At 44.7% G+C, this 14,606-nt stretch overlaps 1 protein-coding gene and 1 long non-coding RNA gene across 9 annotated transcripts in view; one reads left to right on the plus strand and one right to left on the minus strand.

Moving 5' to 3' along the window:
* The window catches only part of MCF2L2 (MCF.2 cell line derived transforming sequence-like 2), a 224,741-nt gene that overhangs the window by 207,259 nt on the left and 2,876 nt on the right, over positions 1 to 14,606 (plus strand). For 4 of the 8 annotated variants that reach the window (XM_077929727.1, XM_077929726.1, XM_077929731.1 and 1 more), the window contains 5 exons: positions 4,240 to 4,329; positions 5,512 to 5,583; positions 7,787 to 7,873; positions 10,310 to 10,428; positions 12,109 to 12,221. In XM_077929727.1, coding sequence (XP_077785853.1) covers positions 4,240 to 4,329; positions 5,512 to 5,583; positions 7,787 to 7,873; positions 10,310 to 10,428; positions 12,109 to 12,221 — 481 coding nt within the window. The remainder of the gene's footprint in view (positions 1 to 4,239; positions 4,330 to 5,511; positions 5,584 to 7,786; positions 7,874 to 10,309; positions 10,429 to 12,108; positions 12,222 to 14,606) is intronic. The other 4 variants (XM_077929730.1, XM_077929732.1, XM_077929733.1 and 1 more) reach the window with 4 other exon arrangements.
* Positions 10,323 to 14,606, minus strand: part of LOC114598039 (uncharacterized) — a 35,757-nt gene continuing 31,473 nt past the window's right edge. The window contains exon 3 of the long non-coding RNA XR_003706953.2: positions 10,323 to 10,420. This is a non-coding gene — a long non-coding RNA (uncharacterized LOC114598039). The remainder of the gene's footprint in view (positions 10,421 to 14,606) is intronic.

Here is a 14,606-nt window from a genome sequence, read left to right on the forward strand (position 1 = left end):
GGCTAAAAAGGCATTGAGAGATCTAAGCAGGGGATCTCCTGTGCTAGGCAAAGTTTGCAGCTCAGATGCTTCAGTGCTTCACTGGTGGTAGTGCAGGATGCTACCCAAGATAAGAACTGAACCCCTGGGCCTCACTCTGTGGAACTTTGTCCAGCGTAGTTACCTTGGGAGGCAAAACATGGTGGGTTGGTGCTGGGAGCTCACTGGACAGTAAATAAATGCAGGGCTCAGTGAAGGAGGATGGAGGGGAGACAGAAATAACTTGGCCTACATATTTTATTTTCAGAACTCTCTCTTGCCAAAGGCCTGTAATAAACCCCGAGCCAATTTCTATTTGGCCTTTCCAACATTCCAAACAGATACTAAATCCAGACCACTAGGTATAAACATGCATGTGGAGTGTATTCAAGATCTTGCATAGATACTGGGCTGGCACAATAACTCTTTTTAAGTTGCCAGTAAATATGAATCCTCGCGGTGGTACTGCGAAGATGTTCATTTGCCGTGCTGCACAAATCCTGCAGTTGATCAGCTTTTTCATGGAGCGTCTATGGACAAGGCTGTGATCAGGCGACCTGTCATTTAGACAGCAATAAAATACCTTTCAGCCTTGGGAAGGTTGTCACCAGCTGAACTGAGTGCCTGCTCCATCTGCTGTCCAGGTACTAACTATTGATGAGAAATTTCAAGGCACCATTGTTCCCCCTCCTTAGGGGTCTTTAGCTATAAACTGGACTGGACTGGCCAGCCCTTCTGGATTGGCCAGCACTTCAAACCAAGAACAGTAAAGTAGGACAAATCACCATAGAGGCTGACATTTCAGTGACGCAATAGGTCCTTCACCAGCAGAGATCAGCTGGGCTGAATGGAGAGATGCCTTTGTATCATCCAAACCTCGTCCAGGATTGCTCTGCCCAAACTTCTGGGAAACCATAACAACTAAACTGGCATGAAACTGATACAGATCTGTAGTGTAGGTAGGCCTGATTTTGCATTGATTTTGAAAAAAATGCTGATCACCCTCTAAAGATCCTGCTCAGAACTGATTTTGCAGGCTTACTGCTTTCAGACGTTCATTTTCTCTCTCACACATGCATGCACAAATAAATCATTAGAGTTTTCATTACAGGCTTCTGCGCCTGCTAGATTTCCAAACTCACATCTCAGTGTGTTACAGCATAAAATTTGATAGTATCTTAATGCTCACGAGAAAATGGCTTGTTTAGAAACTTTAGATGTTTGAAGACGCGCTGGTGGTAACAGGATCGCCTGCAATCGCATTGCATCCGATTCTCCTCTTAGTTTGTGCTTCATCAGCTTTGAAAGGCCAGAAAGCAAACATTCCCGCTGGCAAATTTGGAAACCTGCATGCAGCTGTGTTACAACATGTATCATCTTGGCTGTCATGCTCATCTTCATGTATTTAATAGCGCTTCACTCATGTTTAACACAAAGTTCTGCCTGCTGTGATCTCCTTTCAAATTGACCGTGCCTATGCAGATGGCACAAGTGCTGACTGTTTTCAGAAGTACTTGTTTACATGGTCAGTTATTCTGAGAGATGAATCCAGCTCACTTTGATTGCAAAGCAAGGGCCATATCAGAGTTCGGGGATGGTTGTATGTGTAAAACAGAGCTCCGGATCATTGTGAGCACTCCTGATTCTGGTTGTGAAAAATGAGAGGAATTCGGGATTCAGTGACCTGTTAATGACTTGGCATTGGATGAAACCTGGAACCATTTTACCCAAATGGTCCACATGTTGTTGGGTTACAGTGTGGTGTAGTGGTTAAGAGCAGTAGTCACGTAATCTGGGGAACCGGGTTCGCGTCTCCGCTCCTCCACCTGCAGCTGCTGGGTGACCTTGGGCTAGTCACACTTCTCTGAAGTCTCTCAGCCTTACTCACCTCACAGAGTGTTTGTTGTGGGGGAGGAAGGGAAAGGAGATTGTTAGCCACTTTGAGACTCCTCAAGGGGAGTGATAAAGCAGGATATCAAATCCAAACTCTTCTTACAACTCCCATCATCCACTGACCATGCAGATTGGAATGGGGAGTCCAACAAAACATCTGGAGAAGCTCAGGACCACCTTCCTGCCCTACATGAACTGAAATGCAACTCTCCTACAAAACATGAGCACCTCCAACTTTTGTGAGGCAGTTCTCCAACCCCAAAAATAGGTATGGAAAGTCATATACGAGGGGGAAAGATGTACGTTAGTGAAAGTTAGAGGTTGTGTTCAAAGTAGCGCTAAGGAGATTGTTCTGTCGGCCCAAGTGTCTCTGCTTGCCCAGTGGAATAATCTCCCCTCTCCTCATAAGAACAGCTGCATCAGGCCAGTGGCCCATCTAGTCCAGCATCCTGTTCTCACAGTAGCCAACCAGATGCCTGTCAGAAACCAGCAAAGCAGACCATAAGCACAATGGCCCTCTCCCTTCCTGTGATTTCCAGAAACTGGTATTTGGAAGCACTGCTGCCTCCAACTGGGGAAACAGAGCAGAGCCATCATGGCTGCTTGCTATGAAAGCCCTTTCCTCTTCCACGAATTTGTCTAATCCTTTTTAAAAACTAAAATATACTCAGAGTCGAGAGTGGATTTCATGCTCTTTATTCAGCTCATAGTGGTGAGGAGGAATGGAAGTTCCCCCAGAATATCTGCTTTATAGACATTATTTACACAGTGGGCCCCACGTGATTGGCCAATTCTGGGATTCTCCTGTAGGCCAATCAGGTTGCGGATTCACTTCCACCTGGAGCTGGATTGGGTGGCTCCTGTGGACCTATCAGACTGCTGCATTCTGAATCCTATTGTTTTAGGACCAATCAGACTGCTGCATTCTGAATCCTATTGTTCTAGGACCAATCAGACTGCTGCATTCTGAATCCTATTGTTCTAGGACCAATGAGACTGCTGCATTCTGAATCCTATTGTTCTAGGACCAATGAGACTGCTGCATTCTGAATCCTATTGTTCTAGGACCAATGAGACTGCTGCATTCTGAATCCTATTGTTCTAGGACCATTCAGACTGCTGCATTTTGGATCCTATTCAACTCCGTACATAACAAAAACCATCCAAGTTGATGGTCATCACTGTCTCTTGTAAGAGCGAATTTCATAGCATGACTGTGCGCTGGGCGAAGAAGTACTTTTAAAAATCTGCCCTAAATCTTTCAACGTGGATGTCTACGAGTTCTAGCGTTTCGAGAGATGGAGCAAACCTTTTCCTCTATCTACTTTCTCCATGCCAGGTGTAATTTCATACAATCATGTCACCTCTTCCTCGCCTTTTCTCTAAACTGAAAAGTCACAATAGCTGCTGCCTTTCTTCCTAGGGGAGTTCTCCCATCCCTCTGATGCCCTCTCCCCCCCCCCCCTGCCATGCAGGGTTCTCCCAACCCTCTGGAACAGATTTAGGGGGGGGTGTTTAGGGCACATGCAGGGCTAGGAGAGGGACAAGTCCCTTTGGGAAACAGGAGTCATTCCGCTTGCTCCCACCTGCTGAAATATTCAGTTGAATATGACCCAGTGTGTGTATAAAAGCCTTGTAGTCAGGAACGATGCTTGCAAAACTGCAAATATCAAGACAAAGTTGCAAACAAAAATGTATATGTTAGGAGAAATACACACAAAACTGCACTCAGAGTTTTGTTTGGACTTTTTCTTTTTTACTGGAAAATTATGCGGAAATGGGTCAAACTGAAGGATGGAAAAATTAGAAAAGGAAAGAAACCAAAACGGACAGATTCATTCATCTCCGTACATGCAGTGTGTGCCAATAATTGCGCGAGAAAATGTCGTTTCTGTTATCCTAGTGGATAGGAATTTACACACCCAGCCACTTTAACACCTCATTAGCAATCTCAGGAAAGGAAAGAGTTGCAACATTTAGCAGTGCAGTTGATCAGTTTACCAAATGACCACAAGCAAACGGTGGTAAGTTACCAGTTGGTAAATAGCTGCAGGGAATCATTCTGTATCTGGTCATTCATAGGCCATTGATGACCTCCTGCATCCCTCCATGGCAAACCAGGTGGTGGGGTTAGAATCCCAGGGAATGCATGTTTTAATACAACAAGCCCTGAACAGAACTGTGATACAGTTTGCTGCAGTTTTCCATGGAAACAAGCTACCTTTCTCCAGCCTTCTCCCAGTTGTTGTTCTCCTCCTTCCTCCTCGTTTGCTTGCGCGCTTGCTCACTTCTAACCCTTCCTTGACCTGACTCTATCTGTCCTCCCAGATCCAGAATCTAAAGAGAGAGATGTAACCCGCCGCTTTTCCCTAGCTTCCTCCATCAGCACCACAACTAACACATCTGCTCTAACCAAAGGTACAGTCCCATTAACACTTCGCCGCCTTCCTTCCTCTGCCGACGTTGGTGCAAATGTGGCGGCGCTTGGAAACCCTTGCAAGCCTGAACCTGTGGTGTGCTCTGCAAGGCAAAGAGCAGAAAGGGTCATGTGCACGACCCCCTCCAAACATTGTGTGCTACGGAGTTGCACCACCAGGATGCGAAGCAAGCCAGAACGGTTCAGTCTCTGGGTGCAACCAGACAGGCATAATTTCAAAGCCTGTCTGGTGCAGAAATCCACTCAACTGTGCTTCTGAGAGAAGGGCTATCGTCTCACCTGGACTGAGCTCTTGGGGGGGGGGACCCCTCTTCTGGTTTGGAGCAGAAAGTGAATGTGAACACTGCTGATTGGTCAGCTTTTGTGTCAATCATGAAGTGACCCTCCTTTCAGAATAGGGCTTTGCTCAGCACTGACTGGTGGTCTCCTGAGTCCCTATGCCGACTTATAACTGTGTTTCAAAGGGGGTGGGTGGGAGATTAATGATAACGATAACAATAATAATAATAATAATAATAATAGAGAAGGGGGGGCAAAGGTTATGTTCTTTTGCTTCTCACTATGGAATGCTTTTTGGTTATTGCAGCATATCAGATGTTATTTTGGGATGGATTTCCATAAAGTTATTTCAAGATAGAAAATAGTAGTTACGTGTATGTGAAATCAACACTGAACAAACCTGAGTAGATAAAAATAGTATTACGGTGGGGAAATGTAACATTTGTCAACTTGAGTTCTTTTCAAAACCATAGTAGACACCCTTACTGGGTTGTTGCCTATGGTCAGAGAGAATGATTTGTAATCATGCTCAGATAGGTGCGTATAGTTTTCACGTTAACACAAACTCGTCTCTGTGGGCATCATCTATGTATTAGGAATGGTAATACAAGTCCATTATTGGGGGGAGGGGCTCTCTGCTTTCCTTCAGAATCAGAGTTATTATTTTAAAAAGCAAGGTTTTTGGTGCTTTTGTTGCAAATCACAAGTATGTTCCCACCCCCCACCTCTCGACACGCTGACTTTAAAAAACATTACGATTGTGTTGTATGCTAAGATAAGCTAACCATTGCCCTCTGCTGCAAATCCTATTCTTTTCCATGCCAAGAAAGCCGGGTGAACCTCTAACTATATTTCGATTCTTGTTATCTGCAAACTCCACACAGGTCCCCTTGTTCCTGCAGTTAAAGTCAAGAGGCATGAAATTAAAAGCGATCCAACTCCTCTGGGTTTCGAAGGTACTTGATGCATGGACCATTTGGTGACAGTCCCTTGATTATTATTCATGGAATGCCTATACTTTCATCATCACCGGCATATGACATATGAGAGAGTTTGTAAGGACTCTCGAGTCAGCATATCAGCCCATTTTCTGGTTTCGGAATTAATCATCCTTTCCTGTATACATATGTCTGACCTGCCTGCCAAGTTCCAGTTAGGGCATATTGGAGGCTGAAACGAAGAGAATGAGAAAGCCAACTCGACACGCTCTCTTCCCTCTCAGTCACGCAATGCTTCCGATAGCTATTGGGATATTTAATAAAAAAAATAATAAAAAAATTATTTATACCCTGCCCATCTGGCTGGGTTTCCCCAGCCACTCTGGGCGGCTTGAATATTAAAATGATTCATCCAGTATTAAAAGCTCCCCTAAACAGGGCTGCCTTCAGATGTTTCCCACGAACCACAGGATTGCAGGGTTAAACCACTGTTTTCCATTTCCCTTCTTATGCAGATTGAGTGCGGAAGCTCAAGAGACCCAGATGTACATTTGATTTTAAAACTGGCCCCTTTCTGTACTATATATTCACAACGGTCACAATCCTGCTAAAAGGCACTCATAGCATCATTGGTGAAAACAACAGCTGTGGGCTTGGCGCAGTCCGTTTACAGCCATTTCTTCATTGCTGCATCAGTTTCTTCTCTTCCATTATTTCTCTCTTGAAAGCATGTCCCGCAATTGTCTCGTGAGTTTGCTGTTGGTCGTGTTTAGATGGTTCCTGTGTCCTTTGCTGCATGCCGGTGTAAGCTAGACCTCTTTTTCACCTCAACCTTCTTTCCTTTATTAAACGGCTCTAAAATGAGCATCACTCTGGTATCAACGGTACTCTGCATGCACCCTCCATCACGTAACATCGATGAACGGTCTCCTCGTATACTTGGCCTACCCCTTTTATGCCAGGGGAGGCAAAAGCAGTGGCCACCCTTCTTTCAGTGCATGCCATGTAGGTAATTAATCCAGACCTGAGATGAGGAATCTGGACTACCATTCCCATCAGCCCCAGGCCAGGAGTTGTAGTTAACCTCTGGAGGACCAAAGGTTCCATACCACTATCCAGGTCAAACAGGGTTAAAGTTTTCTGTTCCCTTGGGAAAGAGGGGTGGGGTTCTCCCACTGCATTGGGCTAACGTCATGGGCAGCCAGGCTCCCACTGTGATGTTTTAGGCAAATCTGGGGCGCCCTATTTTCTTTCTGGATCATGCCCTCTGTTAGCATGGTGAGCTGGCCATAAAAGAAGGCCTAGTTACTTTGGGATTCCCAAAGTTGCAGAAATCCATCCGATTGCACCACCATAGGCAGATACTTAGGGCAGAGGCAGGCACATAATATTATGAGTGGTGGAGGTAGCTTGTACGTCCTGTTACTGCCATTTAAACCCAGGCATATTTGTTTCTGTCCTGTGGCAAGCTCTGAAGAGACCTGTCTGAACCAGGGAAAAGCTGGGTGTGGTGAGCTCTGACTGGTTAGCGCCAATGATACCATCAACACCCACTGCAGCAGTCTTGCAAGCGATGTTTAAATGCTTGCAATTTTGTTTTAATTAGGCAATGAATGAATGTATCTATGAGCAGATACACATGCAAATTAAAAATGCAAATTAAAAGGTTTGCAGGCTTATCTGATGCACAGCTGGTTCTCCTTGCCGTGATTTGCCAATCCGGTTTGTTGGTGAGGTATTCCTGCAACACAAGTTGCAAAATCAGGTTCATACCGTAAGTGAAGAACCTGGTAGGAAGTTGCCTTACGGTGAGTCAGACCATTGGTCCACGTAGCTCAGTGATGTCTACACAGACTGGCAGTGGCTCTTCAAGTTTTCAGGCAGGGGTCTCTTTCTGAATCCTACCTGGAGATGCCAGGGACTGTCTGCCCCTCAGCTATGGCCCATCCTTGTGGTGCTCATCCTTCGAACGCTGCATCCGCCTTCATCCTCAGCAGCAAAATCCTGCGTATGTCTAGTCAGAGTAAATGTGTATGAGTGCAGGCCTTTATAGGAGAGCTGGTCCCAATTTCAGGTTAATCCAAAGGGACGATCTTGCGTTCGTAGCGTCGATCGCATTACTAGCAAGGAAAATCTTCTGGGTGGGGTTGCATGTTCGACCTGACATTTTTGAGATCCCAGCTAGCACCCAAACAAACAAACACCCTACTTCCTGTCACAGATGCCTTTGAATGCAACCTCTTGGCTCAAGCTAAATGCAGCGCTGTTCGCTCTACGAGGCCAGTCCCTAGATCTGCTTCACAGACAGGTAAATAGGAATCAAAATGTGTTTTGAGATGCAATGCCTGTGCTGCTCAGAGCATATCTGAAGACAAAGGGCGCTACTAGTATGCACTGTGGGTTTTTCCTGTGCACAGCTCTGCCAAAATGAATGGGAGCCTGTTGCTAAATGAATGGGAGCTTACACAGTCTAGCGTGATGCCCAAGCATTTCACTGAGGCTTCCTGATGTGTTGTGCCCAAAATGTTTTTTTTTTTATTAAAAAAATACTTGCTTCCAGCTGAGAGTGGAATTCTTTGCTCCATCCTCATTAGTTTTATTTTGCTTCTGCTTATCCTTTGTTCACCCTTGTACTCTTTCTGCTCTCTTTCCCCCCTTGTTGTTGGCATCCGTTTGTCTTGAGAGTAAATGGGGGTGAAGTCTACACACATCTCAATGTAGGTTGTAAATCGCCTCACCCCCTCCATACCCAACCAATCACTGCATCCCACAGGAGAGGGCACTCTGCAGGTACCATCCTATCATGAAGTGCGCTTATTACATTGTCAGAATTGAGCCATTAGTGTGGCTTCACCTACCCTGTGGAACTACCCACCACTGCATATCAGACAGGCACCTTATCTGATGTCTTCCTAGCACCTGCAGAAGATGCTCATCTTTCATCAAGCCTCATAAAATCTCTGCCTCATGTTTCTTTCTTGGATAGAGGTTGATTGTATGCATGCGCTGCTATTGTTAAACACTGTTTTTCTATATGCAGTTGTTTTAACTGTTTTTTGATATATGTAACTGTTTTATATACAGCAGGCCCAAAACTTGTACGCTGTTTACTTACTTGATATCAGCCTTGTGCACTTCATAGAAAAATAAAGAAATAGACAGAAAGAGGCTGGGGGAAAACCCATCAGAGGGGGCTATGCCCGATAAGCGAGGTGGAGGATTTAAAAACTTTCTGCAGCAGGAAAACCCAGTGCGGAAAGAGCTTTTTAAGCCCTCTGCCTTGCTTACTGGCCTTATTTGCCTTCGGACAGATAAGGATGGTTGCACAAATGTCTGAGTGATTGCAGGGGGTCTTCCTGACTTTGTGCAATTTTGCCTTTGTGAGTGGACCTCCAGAACATAACCCCTGGGTGAGTTTCAGACCTACTGTATATTACTGCAAATTGCTTTCAGGTGCCTTATAGGAAGCAATTTATAAATGACGTTTAATGATGCTGATGCTGATGTCTTCTTCAGAGGAGGGAGATATATAGTGAAGGCTGGCCCTCCTTCTTTTTTACAACTAGTCCAGAGTGTGACCCTGGCTGTCAGTTTCATCCTCTGTAGCATCAGTGTTGCCAGGGGTGGACTTTGGTAATCTTTTGTTGCAATATGGCACCCTGTGCTAAGTCAAAATTTGGTGCCCCGAAATGGATCTTCTCCCACTATGGATCTTCTAAATTTTGCACCCCCTCAGCTTGGCACCTGCTGAGGGGTTAAGATTTAGGGTTAACCCTAACCCTAAATCTGATGCTGGTGTTGCTGCTGCAGAACTCTGCAGGGAGGAGGGTGGAAGCAAAATTAGAATTACGAGGCTCTGCCTATCATGGACTCTGGCTCCACCTACTGGTGGGTTCCCTGCTTCCCACCCCATCAGCCACCATAGGTTACATACGTTCCTCTGTAAGACAGTATGCTCCTCATGATGCTAGCTAAATTATCATGAAAATGAACTTTCATGATTTGCTCTGCTGGAAGAATGTAAATCCACAGGGCTGGGTCTTACCAAGCTTGGAAACCAGCATATAATTTGATCCTGAAACGTTGTGAGACAGATTTTAGAGATGTATGTTGAAATGCAGATTTTGAAGGCAAGTTCCCACTCGCTTTTTAGGTGGGGTGTTGTTGTTTTGAACTGAATTGTTTTAAGCATCTGCACCACTCCAATCAGTTCCACAACTTAGCTTTGCTTCTCCGAGGGCCAAATTTCACACGCTGCTCCTGTCACAATGGGGAGCAGGGAGATAGAAATCCGATTCAGTGCTCATTTAAGGGCAAAATTACCTAAATCATACAGTCCCCCCAAAATGCATGAACCAAAACTCAATACACTAGCCTCTGAATTCACATTTCTCCGAACTTCACAGCACAGTTCTTCAGCTAAATAAAGTATATATTAGGGTAAAATGTGTGTAAAATGCATATAATAGTGAAAAGAACATACAAAAATCACCAATAACCCTTTGCATCCACTTGGCCTCCCTTGCAGGTTAGTTTTGAAGCTGTGCTGATGCTCCAAGCGAGCTTCTTGGAGGAAGGGATGTGATGCAGATGCAATAAATTAACCTCTTTGAGTGGGTCTCCTCCGGTAGAGAGCTGCTCATTTCTTTTTTAAAAGGCTGGATTTTCACGCTGTGCGGTGCCATCAATATTCCGTCTAAAGTATACCAGCTGCTGATGCCAAACGCTCTCCTTCTTTGCAAAGGTTGGCCCAGCAGGCAGATGCCGTCGCTTGATACGTTTGAGGATTTTGAAGCCATCCCATCCAGCGCTGAGGAACTCTCCAACTCTTCGGATATGGAGGAAGAAAGCCAGCCTAACAACGTAGATAACACCTTTTTGTAATGCTGTAGGTTAAGCTTAGCTCAAGCTGGGTGCAAATGCAGCAGGAAATGCAGTTTTGCATTTCCCCAAACTATGGGAATGTTTCAGAACAAGAAAAGGGACAGTCTCCAAGTAGCCCTTTGTAAACATCCTATCAGTGCAAGGATTCCTGATTGCACAAGGAAACATTTACCCCCTCTCCTCCCTTTGCGCCCCACTAAATCTGTTCTAGAGATTCCCCCAACCATCTAGATCAGGCATAGGCAACCCTGGCCCTCCAGATGTTTTGGGACTACAACTCCCATGATCCCAAACTAGCAGGACCAGTGGTCAAGGATGATGGGAATTGTAGTCCCAAAACATATGCCAGGGTTGCCTATGCCTGATCTAGAGATTTGGGGAGGGTATGGGGCACATGAAGGGTGGGGGGATTCCTGCCCTGCAAACAGAAATCCTTATGCCAATGGGACATGTTAGTTGAATACCACCCATGGCATTGGGTTGGGTGGGTTCTTAGGGTACCACCCATATTTTGCTATCAACTTGTGCAGTTTTCTTAAATCCTCCCTATAGTTGTTGTTTCTCAGGCTGGGCAATAGGTGAGGAGATAACGTGAGTTCTGTCTATCTAATTACTTTGATTTATAACTTGTTCCACATTGAGGGATCAGCGTGCGGACCAGCTTTGCATGTTCTGCAGCTGCACCACACAAGTGGAGAAATACTAAAGTTAGCATTCAGCACCCTCAGGTCCTCTGATTCTTGTTAGTTAAAAACCCACAATGTTTCTAATCTAGGTCATCTTTTTCTGACCTGATGCCCTCCAGATGTTTTAGACTACAATTCCTATCAGCCCCAGCCAGCATGGCCCAGTTCTTATACAGTGTCTGCCACCCAGCAACAACCTTTTTGCCCACCAAAGCACTGGCCACACTCTGTTGGACAAATCTCCTTTGCTTTTGTTTGTGCCACTGTATCTGGTTTTAATCTAGTTTTGGAAAGAAAGAAAAAGAAAGAAAGAAAGAAAGAAAGAAAGAAAGAAAGAAAGATCATGATGGTTTGATATTTTGCTTTGAGCACTTTGTGTTTCTGGGAAAGCAGTTCAGGATTTAAAAAAATAAATTGGTAAGATTTCAAAGTTGAACTTTACAATGCAGTCCTGTATTTAGAGGTAAATCCCACCCAATGCAGTGGGGCTTCTCTCCAAGCAATTGTAAATAGGGTTGCATGTGGGCTTTTCATGTGAAAAAGACTACAGACGTGCTTTTTAAAAACAGTGAAAGCAAATGCTTTTGCGTTGCCCAGTCCTTTGCATGATTACTTTTGCAGAGCTCTGCACACTCCATACCTTTAAAGCACATTTAGAGCACACACCCCCCCAAAGATCCAGAGGAAATGTAGTTTACCCCTCATGTAACTACAATTCACAGCACCCCTAACTGCAGTTCTCAGGAGTCTTTGGAGAGATGGGCTTTAAATGTATGGTGTGCGCACAGAACATTAGGAAAATTAGAGTGTTTGAAAACCACAGCAGGTGCTCCTTTTCTGGATACATTTCTCACTCTGAATGTCTGAAAGGCATCCCTTGGGCCTTGTAGTAGACTATATTCCTGTCTTATCTCTGCCCATAATCTTTCCTTCTGCAATAACATCACGTACCACCTTGTTTCATTTGTTTTAGGGATCCAACCTTTACCGGGTAGAAGGCAGTTTTGACACTTGTTTCCCAGATTCCCTCACTCTAGAGGATGGAGATTTAGTGCAGTTTATACAGGAAGGCGAGGATGGACAATGGTAAGTACGGCTGCCAGAGAGAAAGGCTACAGTGGTACCATTTTCCAGCTGTTAGTTGAGTTTCGAAACAAACCCTGATAAACAACAGCTAGAAGAGAATAGCGCGTGTCAAATTTTCTGCAGATTCCATTAGTCCACAAGCTAGGTTTACTTTTATTATTATTATTTGCTGCAGAGATAAATTTATGTTGGGTGAGATCAGAAACATACCCATAAAGCTTAGGGGAAGACTCTCCTCCCTTCCTCCCAACATGTGTTGAAAGCAATCTTTCTCAGTCCAGCATCTTCCAGCTGTTTTGGACCACAATTTCCATCACTTGATAAATTTCTGTGAGGGCTTTTTAAAAAAAATAAAAAAGAATAAACTTCCGCAAACTGAAACGGAAAGGTGGAGATCTGAACTTATGATGGGAAGAGCGAGAAACTGAGAGAAGTTGAAATGGACAGATTCATCCATTCCTAGTGCCTGCATAGAGTTCCCCAGGACACCCCTTGCCTCTGCTCTCAACAAGCAAATCAGTCAAAATGAAACATCGTTCTCTTATGTGAAACAGCTTTTCCATGTGGGAAAAGCACAGGATTTGAATGAAAGAGATGGGAGCATTGTGGGAAAGGCTGTACAGTGGAACCTGGGTTCTCGAACGGCTTAGTTGATGAACAAATCGGCTCCTGAACGCTGAAAACCCGGAAGTAAGTGCTCCGGTTTTTGAATGTTTTTTGGAAGCATAATGTCCAATGTGGGTGTCAGCCATTGTTTCCGGGGTGCCTGCACCATGCCTTGGTTTACAAACATTTCTGGAGTCAAACGAACTTCCGGAACAGATTAAGTTCAAGAACCAAGGTTCCCTTTTCCCCAGATGATGATGATGATAATTTGTTATTTCTACCTCACCCATCTGGCTGGGTTTCCTCAGAGGACTCAAGATATACAAATTCCTCCAGAAACAAACTGGTGAAGGAAGAACAATTAGGAAAATGGGGATGGGGGAGACCTTCCTTCTATGTTCTTAACAGGTTTTTTTTTTTTTAAAAAAAAAATGATGATTAAAAAATTTATTGTAAACCCTTTGGAGGTTTTACTACAATCAAGGGGTATATATATTTAGTTTAATAAATGTCAAGGATAATTTCTTTCCTCCCCCAACCCCACAAACTGGCTCTTTGCAAAAGCAGACAGGTGGGTTTCACAATGCCGATTTGAAACCAAAGGCACGCCTCCAAGCAGTACAATGCAAAGCCAGGTCAGTGTTGTGAGGATAAACATGTACTGCGCTGCTATGCAACATCACCCTGTTGCAGTACACCTGTTTGTGTACATCGCCACGTCTCCTTCATAGGTCTGTAAGACCCTACAGTGCTACACCTGCCCTAGAAGCGAGCAGCAATTTTCCATGGGTGTTCAGCCATTGCATGAATTGCATCACCAGATAGCATCCAAGGGAAGAAAAACAGTTGAGTGTGCATGTACTCCCAGTTGCAACCCATTTCCTGCCTTTGCCCAGGACGGATGCATTTGAGCTTAGCTCCCAGATAGCTTGTGTTTTGTGTCCGTGGCCCTTGGGTTTTCAACCTAGCGGGAGGAGAAATGGAAGCAGGAGGGCATTTCACACTTTTTAGTTTTAGGTGTACACAGGGCACACTTCTGAATGTTATGTGCGTGTATAATAAATGTGTTAGCCTGTTGAAGTTTTAAAATATATGGATAGCGTTTTTGGAGATCTAGACAGGCTATAGTTCCATGCCGAATACATACTTGGTAGCAAACTGTCTCACACATTTGCTGCCGCACTGTGTGTAAAATGGGCCATGGACTTTTACGGTTCTTTCCAGCAACTGGTTATACTGGCAGGACAATTTTACTAGGGGGTAAGGGGTGCTGAGCCAATAAATCTTCTCACCTTGCTTTCTCCACATCTCTCCTTCGTTGACAAACTGACCACTGGGGCCATGCGGTGGAATCTAACATAGTACTAAGTCTCCCATTCAATCGGCGCAAATATATATCTCCTCGGCGCAAGATAACATTGTCCCCTCCCCCTCCGCCAGCACACCCTTTAAAACTGTTCTAGGGGTTCCCCCTACCCTCTGCAGCATGTTTGGCGAGGGCACAAGGTCCACTTGGGGAAGAAAGGAAAATCCATTTGCAAAAATGGAAATCCTTGCACTAAGGAAATATGGAGGTTGAATACCACCCACTGGGGAACAGGTAACATATCTCAGAGTGCCGGATATGGCAAAAGGGTGTCTGGAAGTTGATCCCCCTACCCCTGGGGTCCTCAACATGGTACCTCCCTTTGTGCTTATCAAGCCTCACTGCCCTTTCCAATTTTATTTAGAATTGAGGGGTTTGGGCTTTTTCTTTCTGGTTGAGTGTGGAGTTGCGGC

This window comes from Podarcis muralis, chromosome 6, assembly GCF_964188315.1.
Source record: "Podarcis muralis chromosome 6, rPodMur119.hap1.1, whole genome shotgun sequence".
Classification (NCBI taxonomy): domain Eukaryota; kingdom Metazoa; phylum Chordata; class Lepidosauria; order Squamata; family Lacertidae; genus Podarcis; species Podarcis muralis.